The sequence below is a fragment of the Lipotes vexillifer genome, unplaced genomic scaffold (genome assembly GCF_000442215.2).
Source record: "Lipotes vexillifer unplaced genomic scaffold, Lipotes_vexillifer_v1.1 scaffold180, whole genome shotgun sequence".
Taxonomy (NCBI): domain Eukaryota; kingdom Metazoa; phylum Chordata; class Mammalia; order Artiodactyla; family Lipotidae; genus Lipotes; species Lipotes vexillifer.
Window position 1 is genome coordinate 1,986,181 of NW_006796149.1, and position 18,914 is coordinate 2,005,094.

General features: G+C 36.3%; 1 protein-coding gene across 1 annotated transcript in view; it reads right to left on the minus strand.

The window, feature by feature from the left end:
- The window catches only part of CEP83 (centrosomal protein 83), a 70,970-nt gene that overhangs the window by 46,444 nt on the left and 5,612 nt on the right, over window positions 1-18,914 (minus strand). Inside the window, exons 3-4 of the mRNA XM_007468208.1 lie at window positions 7,087-7,179; window positions 5,087-5,218 (exon numbers count right to left, since the gene is read on the minus strand). Of these exons, the coding sequence (XP_007468270.1) occupies window positions 5,087-5,218; window positions 7,087-7,179 (225 nt within the window). The remainder of the gene's footprint in view (window positions 1-5,086; window positions 5,219-7,086; window positions 7,180-18,914) is intronic.

Here is an 18,914-nt window from a genome sequence, read left to right on the forward strand (position 1 = left end):
TATCCTGGATGTCAGGCATTCTGAATTTTATTTTATTTCATTTTAATGTTAGGTTCTTTTGTATTCCTTTATGTACTTTTAAATCTTTGTTCTATTATTCAGTTAAGTTACTTAGGAATAGTTTGATCCTTTCAAATCTTTCTTTTACACTTGTCAGGCAGAACCAGAGTAGCCACTATTGTGGGGCTAATTTGGCCCTACTACTGAGATAAAATCCTTCTGAGTCTTCTATGCAATGCACCATGCATTAGGTGGCCTTTCCACTCTGGTGGACATAAGATGAGGCAATCTGAGAGCTCATTTTATTTGTTTCCTTCTTTTAGGGATCACTGCCTTGTACTGCCTGTTTTCTAGTCTCTGAAAACCACAGTTTCCTATATTTTGTCCCAGTTTTTAGTCAGCACCTTAAGTTAAATTCAGTCCCTAAAACTCTACAATGGCCAGAAGCAGAAACCCCCAGACTACCTAGATTCGATTCCTGGCTCTACCACCTACTAGCTGTCCAACCTTGAACCAGTCTCTCAGTGCTTCATGAGCATTTTCTCATTTATAAAATGGGAATAATGATAATCTAATCTCTAGGGTTGCTGACAAAATTCAAAGAATTATAAAGTGCTTCTCCCAGTAAATTAAATACAAATTTGTTTTCTTTCACTTCTTCAACTTCTGTAGCTTCTCAATTACAAATATGAAATCTATTTAAAAATATCTACTATATTTATTATGAAAATTAGTACTATGATTAATGCTGTCAGGTACTAATAGTGATAATACCATTAATTTGAATATTTACTATTTGTCATGCATTATGGTAAACATTTTGCACATGAAATTTCAAGTTCCCTGATCTTTGTTTCTAAAATCAAGTTAGCTTACCTTTTTATATTCCTATTATTCCAAGTTTCCCCTATATGTATTAGAATTGATTTTTCCTATATCAATGATGGAAAACAAAAACATTTTCTCATTTATTTACACTAAGAAGAAGGTAGCACTTAAATTATTTACAGATTTAAAGTTCATATTTTAATCTAATTTTGGAAGATAACATCTCCTTTCCTTAAACTCCTTACTTTCTCCTAGTAAGAGAAAGATAGTACTAAGAACTTTCTCCCCATGACTGTGTATTTGCCTCCAGACATAAATATGGAAAGATCAGACGATGGGATGCAAGAACTGTTGGGAAATGAGGTGATGTTCAGGGTCTTTAGAAGAATTCTACTCAAACTGAACAAGAGAATAGGGATAATAAACATATGCCTTTTTCAGGCCCTGAGAGGTCATGAGTGTAGTAAAAGAAAGATAACTAACTGTGACTGATAGGAAAAGCTAGGGCAGAGAGCACCTGAAAGCAGAGCAGTCAGAATGATGGTGAGATGAAGATGGGGGATGCAGGCACTGTAATAAGATATACCCTCAAAATACTTAGAGGATCTAAGTGCAGACCTGACACTGAAAACTCTAACATGCTCAAGTAAAGGACAAGATCATATACTCAAGAAATCTGAGCATGTGGAACTTTAAATAATGATAATAGCAGCTACCACTTATTGAAGGCTTACTATGTGCTGTCTAAGCACTTTACACACATTAATTTATTAAATCCTCAAAACACCTCCATGAGATAGATACTACTGACAACACCATTTTATAGATGAGGACACTGATGCACAGAGAAGTTAAGTCCGTTCCCCATGTCATGCTAAATGAACACCTAAAATGTTTAAAATTTTACATGCAAAAAGTTTTTGAGATATTCAAAAATGCATTCACAGAAAAGTTTAATGAGTCAAATTTCACAAAGCCCTTCTTAAAAGTTTGCTAAAATCAATTTCAGAGAATTCCAACTGTGAAGTAATTTAATTTTAATTTGGGAGACTTTTATCTATTGTAATGTATCAATAGTTCAGAGTAATCTGAGAAGGGTGTTAAGTTAGAGAACTTGGAATATTTCAGGTAACGGAACCCACCGGGACCTAAAGCAGCACTCCAGGTAGAACTTCAAAACCTATCAGAACAAAAAAGAAGTGTTTTGAGAGATTTCATGATGTCTACCGACATACACGTCAGGATAAGGACCCAAAGAAGGAGCGCATTATCAAGTTCTGTGCTACCAGTGCTATAATGAAAAAACAGCATGTGGTAACAGGGACCCAAAGAAGTTCTCATTCTTTGCCATAGGAAATTTGGCTTCTCACCAGCCCCATACAAGCCAAGGTAGAGCTCAGCCAGTTTGGAAAGCATTGATGGAATAATCTCGGAGACCTGTCACTATGTATTGTGTCACTGACAGGTTTTCATATCCTCTCTCAAGATCTTAGTATCTCCACTGGATTACTCTTTCACTCATTCAGGCTACATTACAATCACCTGTACCTAAAACTCTTTGTACTGCTCTTCATTACTATTTGCAGAAAAATATAAAATCAGAATCCTAATATAAACACAGTAGTACCACTTCCAAATAACAGCTATATATGTAACTTCAGAATTTCATCTGTATACAGCCAAATGCACTGAGAAATCATGCCATTATCTTTTTCATAAAGATATCTTCTTTCATATACTTTTTAAACTTCAAAATATGATGAGGGGGCTTCCCTGGCAGCGCAGTGGTTGAGAGTCCACCTGCCGATGCAGGGGACATGGGTTCGTGCCCTGGTCTGGGAAGATCCCACATGCCGCAGAGCGGCTGGGCCCGTGAGCCATGGCCGCTGAGCCTACGCGTCCGGAGCCTGTGCTCCACAACGGGAGAGGCCACAACAGTGGGAGGCCCGCGTACCGCAAAAAAATAAATAAATAAATAAAAAATGATGAGGGACATGTGAATTCCTAGAGTGCTCCTCAGGAAAACACTAACAAAATCTTCCTCAAGTATTCCCCTATGAAACAAAACACTAAAGAATATTCAGTTATTTTTTTTATCTGTAGAAGTGAAAATGTACAGTATTGTGTGAGTCCTTAATTAATTCAAGAAAATCCAATTATTTTTAGTACACCCAGCTAATATATTTTATACCAGTTAAAACTGTAAAATTGATAGATGGCAAGAGTAGGTTTTACTTTGAAGTTTTACTGCTGTTTTGTGTCCACATCATCTCACTAGTTTTTACTTTAATTGTAAAGAGAAACTGGAGTGTAAAGATAAGTGATGGAATGAAAGCAGATACCCAATTATCCACTAATTAATATTACTCCTGCATAATCAACTAGGAAGTAGAAAGGAGAGAACTTCAGTCTTCTTTTTTCCAACTCATACACATACACTGTATTTTATTTTTACAAGAGATAAGCTGACACCAAGCATTGTAAATGGATGACCACAACAAAAGCAACAATGATTGCAATTACCAAACACGAAACACACTCATACAAGAACTTCAGTCTTATTACAAAGTTTTACTTTTCTAGCCTTTACTAATCATAGCTTCCTAGCTAGCCGTTTATCTCCAGATTTCTAAGAATGTCATAAGACATTCCAATTAGAAAATTATTTAAGATGCCACTGGCACCTTAAAATTTTTAATGACTATCATTTGGTCTTTCATGGGTGAAAAATAGAATAGCCATCAGGTTTCAGATGCAGGTTTCATTCTTTAAAAACACAATAAATCTAGAAACTACAGAATACAAATAATCATTACCAGATAAACATCAACATTAGATTTTAAAAGCAAAGTATAAAATAAAGCATCACTATCTTCAGCCTCAGTAGTTACTCTTCAATATACTAAATCTACATTTTAGGTTGGAAATCTTTTTATCATTCTTTTTTTTCCACAGGAAAATTTTTATATGTAGTTCCTTTAAGTCTATCATTATTACAAACTCAAAATCTTTCAAAATCTTACATAATATAAATCAATTGATCTCTCTACAATATTACAGTGGTTAGATGGCCCCTAATTAGCATGGCAACCTCAAATCATTAATAATTTGAAACTTAAAACTCTGGGTGGGAGTTGGGGTACCTGAGTTCTACTGTTAACTTGGCTGCTGAGTTTCTGTGAGACTTTGGGCAAGTCACTTATCTCGTGCTTCAGTGTCGCCATTTAAAATGGAGAAAATAAGACGGCCCTGCTCCATATCACTGACCATAATAGACATGAGATCATATGTAAAAAATAATAATTTTTTAAATGAAAGACTATAATTATTTTTAGTTTTTTGGTACCAAATTCTTAATGGACTCAAATGATCCAAAGTTCATTCAACTTCTTACATTTCAAACAATCATGGAGCAATTTGCTCACTGATAAGAAGAAATCAGTCTGATCCAATTAGTAATTGGTAAAGGAAGGAGAGTATATTTTAGCTCTTAATTCCAAATAAAGTCAATGCAATAAATGTATTATGAAGAAGTGTTTGTACATAGAATGCTTCATGTAAGTACGGACAAGCTATTTTTTAATAAATTCAACTAGCATTAGATTTCTTATTTGAATATAGCAACATAAAACTGATATTTCTCTTTCCATCCTGAAAAATCACCTAAAAGCAACAAGAAGAATAAGAGACACAAACCTCATTTTTGGCAAAATTAGGAGACAAACGACAAAATGAGAAGGGAGGCTGCCAAACTTAATAGATAGAGAATAGGGTTATAGGCTATAGGCATCAGAGACAGAATGCTGCAGTTGTAGATGCCAGAAAGAACAAAGTGATGGTGATGGGCACACCCTAATGTATAAACCCCTTGTTTGTATCAGTGGAAACAAGGAGCATGGGCTGACAGCCAGAGCTCTCCTGAACATGGTTTGATTCCAATAAGTAGAGGGGAACAGTGCTAAATAAGCAATCACACAGACAAACTGTATTTGCAAAGAGAAGTCTGTCTCTGCTATCTATCTCCATTGACTGGGGCAAAATAAATTTTCTTCATCTTTTTCTCTTTTAACAGTCCAAAAAGAACATTCACCAGAAAAATGTTGCTATAGAGCAGATGAAAATCATGACAAATACTTAACCATTAATTAATAAAACAATTATGCAATCAACTTTAAGTTGAGATTCACAAAAAATATAAAATCATAAAATTTTATTGACTAGCAGGATAATGACTAAACTAGTATAATCAGTCACTCACCTCTGATTCATATTTTATTTTTTCTTCTTCTAAAATACGTGCAAATTCTTCTTTCTGGTGTTCAAATTCTGATTTGAGAAATGTATGTTCATAGCGAAGTTTATTATATTCAGCTCTATACTTTTCTACTTCCTAAATTAAAAGAAGATTGTAATTTATCACAAATTTATAAATGAAATTTGTACTCACTTCAAAAATCACCTTTTCAAAAATTTTAAGTTGTTTTATACTAAGAGCCATTCTAAAAGTAAAAAATTAAGCTTAACAGAAGTATAAACAAATATTGGAAAAGTTCTCATGACAAGAATGCTACAAACAGAACTAGCACACTCCTGAAAAGGTATCAGTAAAACAAATTACCCTTCAATTAATCTTATTTTCTCACTGATTCTAATAATAAAAATGTATTAGCATGTCAAAACTTTTGACCTCTGGGCTTAATAAAATATTTTAAAATGTAGCACACCTTTCAAAAGATTTTAAAAATTAGTTCTGTATTAAAATATAAAATACCCCATTAAAAGTCAAAAAGGATGAATTCTAAGTAGGTAAATGATTATTTGAATGTTTAGTACAGTAACTCAAGGTTCAGTCAAATATTACAATGATAGTCCAATTCAACACACCAGTCTGAAGTATATATGTAGCACCAACTCTCCTGAATAACCAAGAACACATGCAATGCCTATGCTCTAAAATTCTGCTTCCTAACACTTCAAAAGTTGCTGGCATTCTGAATCTCAATAAAAACTCAGGCAACAGAGCAGGAAGATGGAGACACTATTCCAACATACATCAGGGAATTAACAAGGAAAGCATGCCCCCTAAAATACTCAGCTCACTATAAATCTTTAGTTGAAAGATTTCTAAGCCTGTTTACAAACCAAGAAAGTGGGTTTTGTGATTTAATTAGACACATACTTTTTTTAAAAAAACATGCTTTTACTTAACTTGGTCACCTACCTCAGATTTAAGTGATTTTTTGTAATCCAAAATTAAATCTACTCCTAAACCATAATGCTCTGGTTACCCACCAGGATGATATTGAAAAGATGACTTTATCAAGCCAGAAAATCATTTATAAAAGAAGATTCCCACAACTGTTTTGTGCAATGACAGCATCACTAGTCTACAACTTTCCAAAGGGGACCATTTTGAGGGGGACAATATTCATTTGTATGTATAAGGCCCAGTATGTTTATTAAATAAGGTAACGTATAAAATGTCTAGGATAGTACCTAATGTAGTCAATATCTGTCATCTCTTCCTGTTCCCTTTATTAAACATTCAGTCACATTATACCAACATTTCATATGAGGAGACTGATCTCAATCTGAAGAAAAACTAACAAATTTTTACTTTTCTGAGGCTGCATGAAATTCATTCGTTCATTCAGCAAACATTAATTGAGCACCTGTTGTATGCTAGGAAGTGTTTTAGGAACTTGGACTCTAACAGTGAACAAAACCAGATAAAGGTTCCTCCTCTCATACAACTTACATTCTAGCAGTTGTAAAAGGGAAAAATTTAAAAATAAGCACAATAAATATTATAAAGCATATTAGAAGATTATAAATACTAGAGAAAAATAAAAAGTAGAGCAGGGTAAACGGGTATCCATAAGTCTAAAGAGTGACAGGAAAGGCAAGTTGCAATATTAAAAGGAGGCAGGGGTTGGTCAAAGTAGGCCCTACTGGAAAGGTGAAATTTCAGCAGACTTGAAAAGGATGAGAAAATTAGCCAAGAGATACGTGGCAGGAATAACAGCTAGGGCAAAGACTTGAACTGCACCATTTCTGAAGTGCCAAAGAAACACCAAGAAGGCCAATGTGGACGCAAGAATGGGATCTGATCGTGTGCAGTCTTAAAGGCTGCTATAAGGACTCTGAGTAAGAATGGAAGCTATTGCAGGGCTTTTGAGTAGGAGAATGATGCTTTTCCTCAAGCCTTTCACAGTCACATGAAGATAAATGCACAGTCCTTCTATACAAATTACTTACTTCATCCAGATGCCTAAAACATTCTCTCATTGGAGTTTCTAGTTCTTGTTGTATTTCAGCTCGTAACAATTCCAACTTTTGTGGACTTAATACCTAATATGTAGAGAAATATAAAATAATTCTAAATATGAAATCACAAATATTAAATTGAAGAATCAAATTTCAAAGCTTCTCTCCTAATTATGACAATAAAATTAAACTAATAGAAATTTCATGATATACCTAATTTTACAATAACTATTATAAAAATAGAACCATCATTTGAAACAAAGAAACTCAATTTCAAGCTCTCAGACATGTCCAAAATTCCATTAACATGAGGTAAAGACAATTACTGATTATTATTATTGTTATTAATAGGAAAAACTATGTTGGCAGCTAAGATTATCATGTTGGATACACTGGCTGATTCTATTTTCTGAAGCAAGAAAAATAAAGGTATAACAATTTGGTATACCACAGGAAATTCTTCAGACTTATTTTCAATCAGAGAAAGCTGATATTTACCAGCAAAATTAATTTAGGCTCCTCCATGTTATACTCTTATAGAACTCATATTTCAATAAGTATTTACGTAAGCTCCTTAAAAGAACACACAGTTAGTCTTTAGTTACCATGTGTTCCTGAAACCTCGCACTACTGCCTAGCACAAAGGAAACACTCGATTATTTCTTGAGTCAATTAATTAATGAATACTGGTTGTAAAAAAAAAAAAAAAAAGACCTAGTTTGTATTTACATTAATCTCTGAAAACTAAGAATAATATTCATTTATTTATTCGTCAATACTCCAAATATTCCAAAAACTTTACTGAATGAATGCCTACTATATGTAAAGCACTGTGCAACATACTATAATCTACATAACATACTGTTCTAAATTCCTTACATGCATGAATTTATTTAATCCCCAAAACAATCCAGAATATAGCTACATTATCATACCCCTTTTTATCAAAACTGAAACACAGAGTCAAACTTGCTAAAGATTACAAAACCTCAAAGGAAGTATATCTCTCCCCGTAAAAAGTTCAAACTTTCAAGTGAAAAATAATTTATACATACGAATACCTATAAAAATAGGCAATACAGGCTTACCAGAAAGGTAAAGATGAACAAAAAAGATATTTAGGATAGAAAGAAAGGCACATCAAAGGAATGGGAAAATTAAAGCTTAGGTAGAACCAAAACCAAAGAATGGATAAAATATTAAATTCCCTGGGGAGAAAAATGATCCTCAAAGGTGACCTAAAGGCATTTTAGGTAGAACCACCCTAAGCATTACAGAAAATTTAGAATCCTGGGCGCCTGTGTTAATGTTGGTAGTAATCTCTAGACTCTGTGACACCAAGGCCGCGCTGACACAATTCCATTAAATGCCACCTTGGAGAGCTGCATCCTGGCTGGAAACAAAAGGGAAAGTAGTGGAAGCTTCCTGAACACCAAGTTCATACTCTTATAATTTATTCAATATTTAAAAATTTTTTTCCTTTTACTTAAAATGAATAAATTACATAAATAAAATAATTCAAACAAAATAAAATATAATATTAAAAAACTACATCTTCTCACTTCAGTCATGTAGTTTCCATCTTAGGAAGCAACCACTGTCGATAATTTATGCATCCTTCTTGAAGCAGAGTATACAGATATATAAGCATATACACTACTTCTAATTTTTCTATAAAGAAAGGCATACCATACACATTTTTCTGTACCTTGCTTATTCACTGAAGGTTTTTAAGCTTCAGAACAGCATTACCATATGCATATTTTAGGAAGAAGCAAGATGGATCAAAAGTTTTGGTGGGAGACAACTGGTGGCTATGGGAAGGAGAGGCAGTGAATGGGGCTAAAGAAACCAGATGGAAAGATCCTGTTATAATATGGTTTATGATGTCAAGAGTCTGAAATAATTTCAAGTCCAAAGTGAGAAGGAATGGTAATTAAAAAAGAATAAGTAAATTTTATTTGGATGCTTTTTCAAACAAACCAACTTTAAAAATAACAACAAACAAGCAAAACTGTGAGAAAATTAGGAATACGTGAACAAAGACACAACACTAAGAGGTTCAAAGAAATAAGTACTTTAGGTATGTAAATGGTATTGTGGAAACACTTTTTTTTTTTTATGAGGAAATTTTTTTTTTTAATTAATTAATTACTTTATTTATTTTGGGCTGTGTTGGGTCTTCGTTTCTGTGCGAGGGCTTTCTCTAGTTGTGGCAAGCGGGGGCCACTCTTCATCACGGTGCGCGGGCCTCTCACTGTTGGGGCCTCTCTTGTTGCGGAGCACAGGCTCCAGACGCGCAGGCTCAGTAGTTGTGGCTCACGGGCCCAGTTGCTCCGCGGCATGTGGGATCTTCCCAGACCAGGGCTCGAACCCGTGTCCCCTGCATTGGCAGGCAGATTCTCAACCACTGCGCCACCAGGGAAGCCCCTGTGGAAACACTTTTGAGGAACTGCTTTGGTATATAATAGAGATGTACACTAAAATATTTAGGGTTGAGATGATATGATTTGCTTCAAAATAATCCAGAGGGGTTGAGAGACAGAGGCAGAAGTGTTAGAAGATAAAACAAGACTGGCTCAGAGATGGTAATTACTGATGCTGGGGGATGGGTATGTGGGGATGCATCATACCACTCACTACACTTCTGTACTTGTTTGAGATTTCCATAATTAATTTAAATATTTTAATTAAAAATAAAAGTGCTTCCACTGCCAGCAGACGGCATAGAGACCAGGTTTACCCTCCTGCCTGAAACAAATAAAAGACTGAACAAAAAAAAAACCAATAGTTTTCAAGACACTGGACATAATGAAGCAAGAAAGATCCCTAAGAGACAGAAAACACAGAAGCTGAGCTTTGCAAAAGCTTCCTGGCCATGGCAAAGGACCACCTGAAAGGATTAGAGGGGATGAGTATTTAGAGCTCACACAGAGTTCATTTTCCCACAAGCCAGACTTAAAACTTCATTTCAGAGAGATACAAGTAGAATACTCAGAAGGGTCTCAGCAGTGGGAAATAATTAGCACTAAACACTAATAATCTGTTCTCACTTAACAAATCTTAAAAGCAAGACCCAGAATGATAAAACTGTTTCCAAGGAACTGTGTCCCAGAACAAAGCTTAAGAATATTTACCAGAATACAAAAATATCTAGCACTCACCAAAGTAAAATTCACAATGTCTAGCATCCAATAAATATTTACCAGGCATAAGAGACCTAAGAATAAATTTGACCAAGGACGGGAAAACCTGTACACTGAAAACTATAAGACACAGATGAAAAAAACTGAAGATACTCAAAAAATGGAAAAATATTCCATGCTCACGGATTGGAAGAATATTGTAAAAATGTGCATACTACCCAAAGCAATCTACAGATTCAGTGCAATCCCTACAAAATGCCAGTGGCAGATTTCACAGAACCAGAAGAAATAATTCTAAAGTTTGTATGGAACCACAGAAGACTCTGAATAGCCAAAACAATCTTGAGAAATAAGAACAAAGCTGGTGGTATCACACTCCCTGATTTCAAACTATACTACACAGCTATAGTAACCAAAACAGTATGGTACTGGCACAAAAACAGACACATAGATAAATGGAACAGAATATAGAGCCCAGAAATAAATCCACGCATATATGGACATTTAATCTATGACAAAAGAAGAAAAAAATACACTGCAGAAAGGACAGTCTCTTCAATAAGTGATACTGGTGGGAAAACTGGACCACCACATGCAAAAAAATAAAACTAGACGACTATCTTACACCATACACAAATTAAGTCAAAATGGATTACAGACTGGAATTCAAGGCCTGAAACAGCCTCTTCAATAAATGATATTGAGGAGGAGACTGGTTCAAGATGGTGGAGTAGAAGGACGTGAGCTCACTCCCTCTTGCGAGAGCACCGAAATCACAACTAACTGTTGAACAATCATCGACAGGCAGACACTGGAACTAACCAAAAACAATACCCCACATCCAAAGACAAAGGAGAAGCCTCAATGAGATGGTACGAGGGGTGCAATCACAATAAAATCAAATCCCGTACCTGCTGGGTGGGTGACTCACAAACCGGAGAACACTTATACCACAGAAGTCCACCCACTGGAGTGAAGGCTCTGAGCCCCATGTCAGGCTTCCCAACCCAGGAGTCTGTCAACAGGAGGAGGAATTCCCAGAGAAACAGACTTTGAAGGCTAGCAGGATTTGACTGCAGGACTTTGACAGGACTGGGGGAAAAAGGGAGTCCACTTTTGGAGGGCACACACAAAGTAGTGTGCACATCGGGACCCAGGGGGAGGAGCAGTGACCCCATAGGAGACTGAACCAGACCTACCTGCTAGTGTTGGAGGGTCTCCTGCAGAGGCGGGGAGTGGCTGTGTCTCACCGTGAGGACAAGGACACTGGTAGCAGAAGTTCTGGGAAGTACTCCTTGGCTTGAGCCCTCCCAGAGTTCGCCATGAGCCCCACCAAAACGCCCAGGTAGGCTCCAGTGTTGCGATGCCTCAGGCCAAACAACCAACAGGGAGGGAACCCAGCCCTATCCATCAGCAGACAAGTGGATTACAGTTTTACTGAGCTCTGCCTACCAGAGCAACACCCAGCTCTACCAGCCACCAGTCCCTCCCATCAGGAAACTTGGACAAGCCTCTTAGATAGCCTCATCCACCAGAGGGCAGACAACTGAAGCAAGAAGAACTACAATCCTGTGGCCTGAGGAACAAAAACCACATTCACAGAAAGACAGACAAGCTGAAAAGGCAGAGGGCTATGTACCAGATGAAGGAACAAGATACAACCCCAGAAAAACAACTAAATGAAGTGGAGATACGCAACCTTCCAGAAAAAGAATGCAGAATGACAGTGAAGCTGAACCAGGACCTTGGAAAAAGAAAGGAGGCGAAGATGAAGAAGATGCAAGAAATGTTTAACAAAGACCTAGAAGAATTAAAGAACAAACAAACAGAAATAAACAATACAATAACTGAAATGAAAAATACACTAGAAGGAATCAATAGGAGAATAACTGAAGCAGAAGAAAGGATTAAGTGAGCTGGAAGACAGAATGGTGAAATTCACTCCTGCAGAACAGAATAAAGAATGAAAAGCAATGAAGACAGCCTAAGAGACCTCTGGGACAATATTAAACACAACAACATTCGCATTATAGGGGTCCCAGAAGGAGAAAAGAGAGAAAAAGGACCCCAAAAAATATTTGTAGAGATTATAGTCGAAAACTTCCCTAACATGGGAAAGGAAATAGCCATGCAAGTCCAGGAAGCACAGAGAGTCCCAGACAGGATAAACCCAAGGAGAAACACACTGAGACACATAGTAATCAAACTGGCAAAAATTAAAGACAAAGAAAAATTACTGAAAGCAGCAAGGGAAAAGTGACAAATAACATACAAGGGAACTCCCATAAGGTTAACAGCTGATTTCTCAGCAGAAACTCTACAACCCAGAAGGGAGTGGCATGACATATTTAAAGTGATGAAAGGGAAGAACCTACAACCAAGATTACTCTACCCAGCAAGGATCTCATTCAAATTTGATGGAGAAATCAAAAGCTTTACAGACAAGCAAAAGCTAAGAGAATTCAGCACCACCAAACCAGCTGTACAAATGCTAAAGGAACTTCTCTAAGTGGGAAACACAAGAGAAAAAAAGGACCTACAAAAACAAACCCAAAACAATTAAGAAAATGCTAATAGGAATAACCATATTGATAATTCCCTTAAACGTGAATGGATTAAATGCTCCAACCAAAAGACACAGGTTCTCTGAATGGATACAAAAACAAAACCCATATATATGCTGTCTACAAGAGACCCACTTCCGACCTAGGGACACATACAGAAAGTGAGGGAGGGGATGGAAAAAGATATTCCATGCAAATGGAAATCAAAAGAAAGCTGGAGTAGCAATACTCATATCAGATAAAATAGACTTTAAAATAAAGAATGTTACAAGAGACAAGGAAGGACACTACATAATGATCAAGGGATCAATCCAAGAAGATATAACAATTATAAATATATATACACCCAACATAGGAGCACCTCAATACATAAGGCAACTGCTAACAGCTATAAAAGAGGAAATTGACAGTAACACAATAGCAGTGGGGGACTTCAACACCCCACTTACACCAATGGACAGATCCAAACAGAAAATTAATAAGGAAACACAAGCTTTAAATGACACAAAAGACCAGATAGATTTAATTGATATTTACAGGACATTCCATCCAAAAACAGCAGATTACACTTTCTTCTCAAGTGCGCATGGAACATTCTCCACGATAGATCACATCTTGGGTCACAAATCAAGCCTGAGTAAATTTAAGAAAACTGAAATCTTACCAAGCATCTTTTCTGAACACAACGCTATGAGATTAGAAATCAATTACAGGGAAAAAAACATAAAAAAACACAAATACATGGAGGCTAAACAATAGGTTATGAAATAACCAAGAGATCACTGAAGAAATCAAAGAGGAAATCAAAAAATACCTAGAGACAAATAACAATGAAAACACAACGATCCAAAACCTATGGGATGCAGCAAAAGCAGTTCTAAGAGTGAAGTTTATAGCAATACAATTCTACCACAAGAAACAACAAACATCTCAAAAAACGATCTAACATTACACCTAAAGGAACTAGAGAAAGAAGAACAAACAAAACCCAAAGTTAGCAGAAGGAAAGAAATCATAAAGATCAGAGCAGAAATAAATGAAATAGAAACAAAGAAAACAATAGCAAAGATCAATAAAACTAAAAGCTGCTTCTTTGAGAAGATAAAATAGATAAACCATTAGCCAGACTCATCAAGAAAAAGAGGGAGAGGACTCAAATCAATAAAATGAGAAATGAAAAAGGAGAAGTTACAACAGACACCGCAGAAATACAAAGCATCCTAAGAGACTACTACAAGTAACTCCATGCCAATGAAATGGACAACCTGGAAGAAATGGACAAATTCTTAGAAAGATATAACCTTCCAAGACTGAACCAGGAAGAAACAGAAAATATGAACAGACCAATCACAAGTAATGAATTTGAAACTGTGATGAAAAATCTTACAACAAACAAAAATCCAGGACTAGATGGCTTCACAGGTGAATTCTATCAAACATTTAGAGAAGAGCTAACACAAATCCTTCTCAAACTCCTACAAAAAGTTGCAGAGGAAGGAACACTCCCAAACTCATTGTATGAGGCCACCACCACCCTGATACCAAAACCAGACAAAGACACTACAAAAAAAGAAAATTATAGACCAATATCACTGATGAATATAGATGCAAAAATCCTCAACAAAATACTAGCAAACAGAATCCAACAACACATTAAAAGGATCATACACCACAATCAAGTGGGATTTATCCCAAGGATTCAAGGATTCTTCGATATACGCAAATCAATCAATGTAATACACCATATTAACAAATTGAAGAATAAAAACCATATGATCATCTCAATAGATGCAGAAAAAGCTTTTGACAAAATTCAACATCATTTATGATAAAAAATCTCCAAAAAGTAGGCATAGAGGGAACCTACCTCAACATAACAAAGGTCATATACAACAAACCCACAGCAAACATCATTCTCAATGGTGAAAAACTGAAAGCATTTCCTCTAAGATCAGGAACAAGACAAGGATGTCCACTCTCGCCACTATTATTCAAGATAGTTTTGGAAGTCCTAGCTATGGCAATCAGAGGAGAAAAAGAAATAAAAGGAATACAAATTGGAAAAGAAGAAGTAAAACTGTCACTGTTTGCAGGTGACATGATACTATACATAGAGAATCCTAAAGATGTCACCAGAAAACTACTAGAGCTAATCAATGATCTGGTAAAGTTGCAGGATACAAAATTAATGCACAGAAATCTCTTGCATTCCTATATACGAATGATGAAAAATCTGAAAGAGAAATGAAGGAAACACTCGCATTTACCATTGCAACAAAAATAATAAAATACCTAGGAATAAACCTACCTAGGGAGACAAAAGACCTGTATGCAGAAAACTATAAGACACTGATAAAAGCAATTAAAGATGATACCAACAGATGGAGAGATATACCATGTTCTTGGATTGGAAGAATCAATATTGTGAAAATGACTATACCACCCAATACAATCTACAGATTCAGTGCAATCCCTATCAAATTACCAATGACATTTTTTTACAAAACTAGAACAAAAAATCTTAAAATTTGTATGGAGACACAAAAGACCCCGAAGAGCCAAGTGGTCTTGAGGGAAAAAAAACGGAGCTGGAGGAATCAGGCTCCCTGACTTCAGACTATACTACAAAGCTACAGTAATCAAGACAATATGGTAACTGGCACAAAAACAGAAATATAAATCAATGGATAGAAAGCCCAGAGATAAACCCACGCACCTATGGTCAACTAATCTATGACAAAGGAGGCAAGGATATACAATGGAGAAAAGACAGCCTCTTCAATAAGTGGTGCTGGGAAAACTGGACAGCTACAGGTAAAAGAATGAAATTAGAACAGTCCCTAACACCATACACAAAAATAAACTCAAAATGGTTTAGAGACCTAAATGTAAGACCAGACACTATAAAACTCTTAGAGGAAAACATAGAAAGAACACTCTTTGACATAAATCACAGCAAGATTTTTTTTGATCCTCCTCCTAGAGTAATGGAAATAAAAACAAAAATAGACAAATGGGACCTAATGAAACTTAAGTTTTTACACAGCAAAGGAAACTACAAACAGGATGGAAAGACAGCACTCAGAATGGGAGAAAATATTTGCAAACGAATCAACGGACAAAGAATTAATCTCCAAAATATATAAACAGCTCCTGCAGCTCAATATTAAAAAAACAAACAACCCAATCCAAAAATGGGCAGGAGACCTAAATAGACATTTCTCCAAAGAAGACAAACAGATGGCCAAGAAGCACATGAAAAGCTGCTCAACATCACTACTTACTAGAGAAATGCAAATCAAAACTACAATGAGGTATCACCTCACACCAGTCAGAATGCGCATCATCAGAAAATCTACAAACAACAAATGCTGGAGACGGTGTGGAGAAAAAGGAACCCTCTTGCACTGTTGGTGGAAATGTAAATTGATACAGCCACTATGGAGAACAGTATGGAGGTTCCTTAAAAAACTAAAAGTAGATTTACCATATGATCCAGCAATCCCACTACTGGGCATATACCCAGAGAAAACCATTCAAAAAGACAGATGCACCCCAATGTTCATTGCAGCACTATTTACAATAGCCAGGTCATGGAAGCAACCTAAATGCCCATCAACAGATGAATGGATGAAGTACATGTGGCACATATATACAATGGAATATTACTCAGCCATAAAAAGGAACGAAATTGGGTCATTTGTAGAGACATGGATGGATCCAGAGTTAGTCATACAGAGTGAAGTAGGTCAGAAAGAGAAAAACAAATATCATATATTAATGCATATATGTGGAACCTAGAAAAATGGTACAGATGAACCGGTTTACAAGGCAGAAATTGAGATACAGATGTAGAGGACATATGGACACCTAGGGGGGAAAGTGGTGGCGGGGAGGGGGGGTGATGGTGTAATGAACTGGGAGATTGGGATTGACATATATACACTAATATGTATAAAATGGATAACTAATTAGAGCCTGCTGTATAAACAAATAAATAAAATAAAATTCAAAAAAAATGATACTGGGAAAAAAGTCAGTCTCTTCAGTCAATGATACTGGGAAAACTGGACAGCCACATGCAAAAAATAAAAATAAAAAACTAGACCACCATCTTACACCATACACAAAATTAACTCAAAATGGAATAAAGACTTGAATTCAAGACCTGAAATCATAAAATTCCTAGAAGAAAACCTAAGTGGCAACCTTACTGATATTAATCTTACCAATGTTTTAGTGGATCAGACTCCAAAGGAAAGAGAAACAAAAGCAAAAAACAAACATCAAACTGAAAAGCTTCTGTACAGCAAAGGAAATCATAATCAAAACAAAAGGCAGCTTACTAAATAGGAGAAGTTATTTGCAAATCACCTATCTACAACTCAACAACAAGAAAAAACCAAGCAACCCAACTTAAAAATGGGCAGAGAATGTCAACAGACATTTTTCCAAAGAAGACATAAGCTGGCCAACAGGCACATGAAAAGATGCTCAACATCACTAATCATCAGGAAAATGCATACCAAAACCATGAGATATCACCTCATACCTGTCAGAAATGGTGATTATCAAAGAACAATGAATGACGAGGGTTGGTGAGTATATGGAGCAAAGAGAACCCTGTTACACTGTTGGTGAGAATGTAAATTGGTGCAGCAACTATGGAAAACAATATAGAGGTTCCTTAAAAAAATTAAAAATAGAACTACTATATGATCCAGCAATTCCACTTCTGGGTATTTATCTAAAGAACATGAAAACACTAATTCAAAAAGATATATGAACCCCTATGTCCACTGCAGCATTATTTACAATAGCCAAGAGATTCAAACAACCTAAGTGCCCACTGATGGATGAATGGATAAAAAGAACATTATACATATGCACACACACACACACACACACACACACACACACACACACACAACAGAATACTACTCAGCCATAAAAAAATGAAATCCTGCCATTCATAACATGGTTGGACCTTGAGGGTATGATGCTAAGTGAAATAAGTCAGCCAAAGAAAGACAAATACCACATGATTTCATTCATATGTGGAATCAAAACACACACACACCAATGAACAAACAAACAAAATCAAACAAAAACAAACTCAGAGATACAGAGAACAGATTAGTGGTTACCAAAGCAGAAGGGGGTTGGGAGGTGAGCAAAATGGATGAAGGGGGGCAGCTGTATGGCGATGCATGATAACTAGACTCGTGGTGGTGATAACTCTAGTGTATACAGATGTTGAACTATAGTGCTCTACACCTGAAACTTAAATACAAAAAAATTTTTTTTAATTTAGCAGACATGTAAAGAAGCCTGAAAATACTATCCACAATAAATAGGAAAAGAAAATCAACCAACCAACACCAACCCAGAAGTGACAGAGATGCTAAAATTAGCAAAGACATTAATATAGTTACTATAACTGAATTCCACATAAAGCTACAGTAAAGATTGAACATGTCAAGGAAAATATGAAAAAAATCAAAATTGGACTTCAGGATAAAAACTACAATTTCTGAGATCAAAAATGCACTATGAAATTACTGGCAGATTAGACACTGCAGGAAAAAAGATCAGAGAACTTAAAGACATGACAACAGAAACTATCCAAAATGAAACAAAGAGACAAAAAAGATTAAAAATAAATAAACAGGGATTTCCCTGGTGGTCCAGTGGTAAAGAATCCGCCTTAAAATGCAGGGGACGCGGGTTTGATCCCTGGTCAGGGAACTAAGATCCCACATGCCGAGGGGCAACTGAGCCTGCACGCCACAACTACTGAGCTCACGCGCCTCAACTAGAGAGCCTGCAGGCCGCAAACTACAGAGCCCACATGCCCTGGAGCCTGCACGCCACAACTAAAGAAGAGAAAAAGCTGCACGCCACAACTAGAGAGAAGCCTGCATGCCGCAACCAAGAGCTCATGCACTGCAATGGAAGATCCCGCATGCCACAACTAAGACCCAACACAGCCCAACATAAATAAATTTAAAAATAAATCTTTAAAAATAAACAAAGAAGGGCTTCCCTGGTGGCGCAGTGCTTGAGAGTCCGCCTGCCGATGCAGGAGACGCGGGTTCGTGCCCCGTTT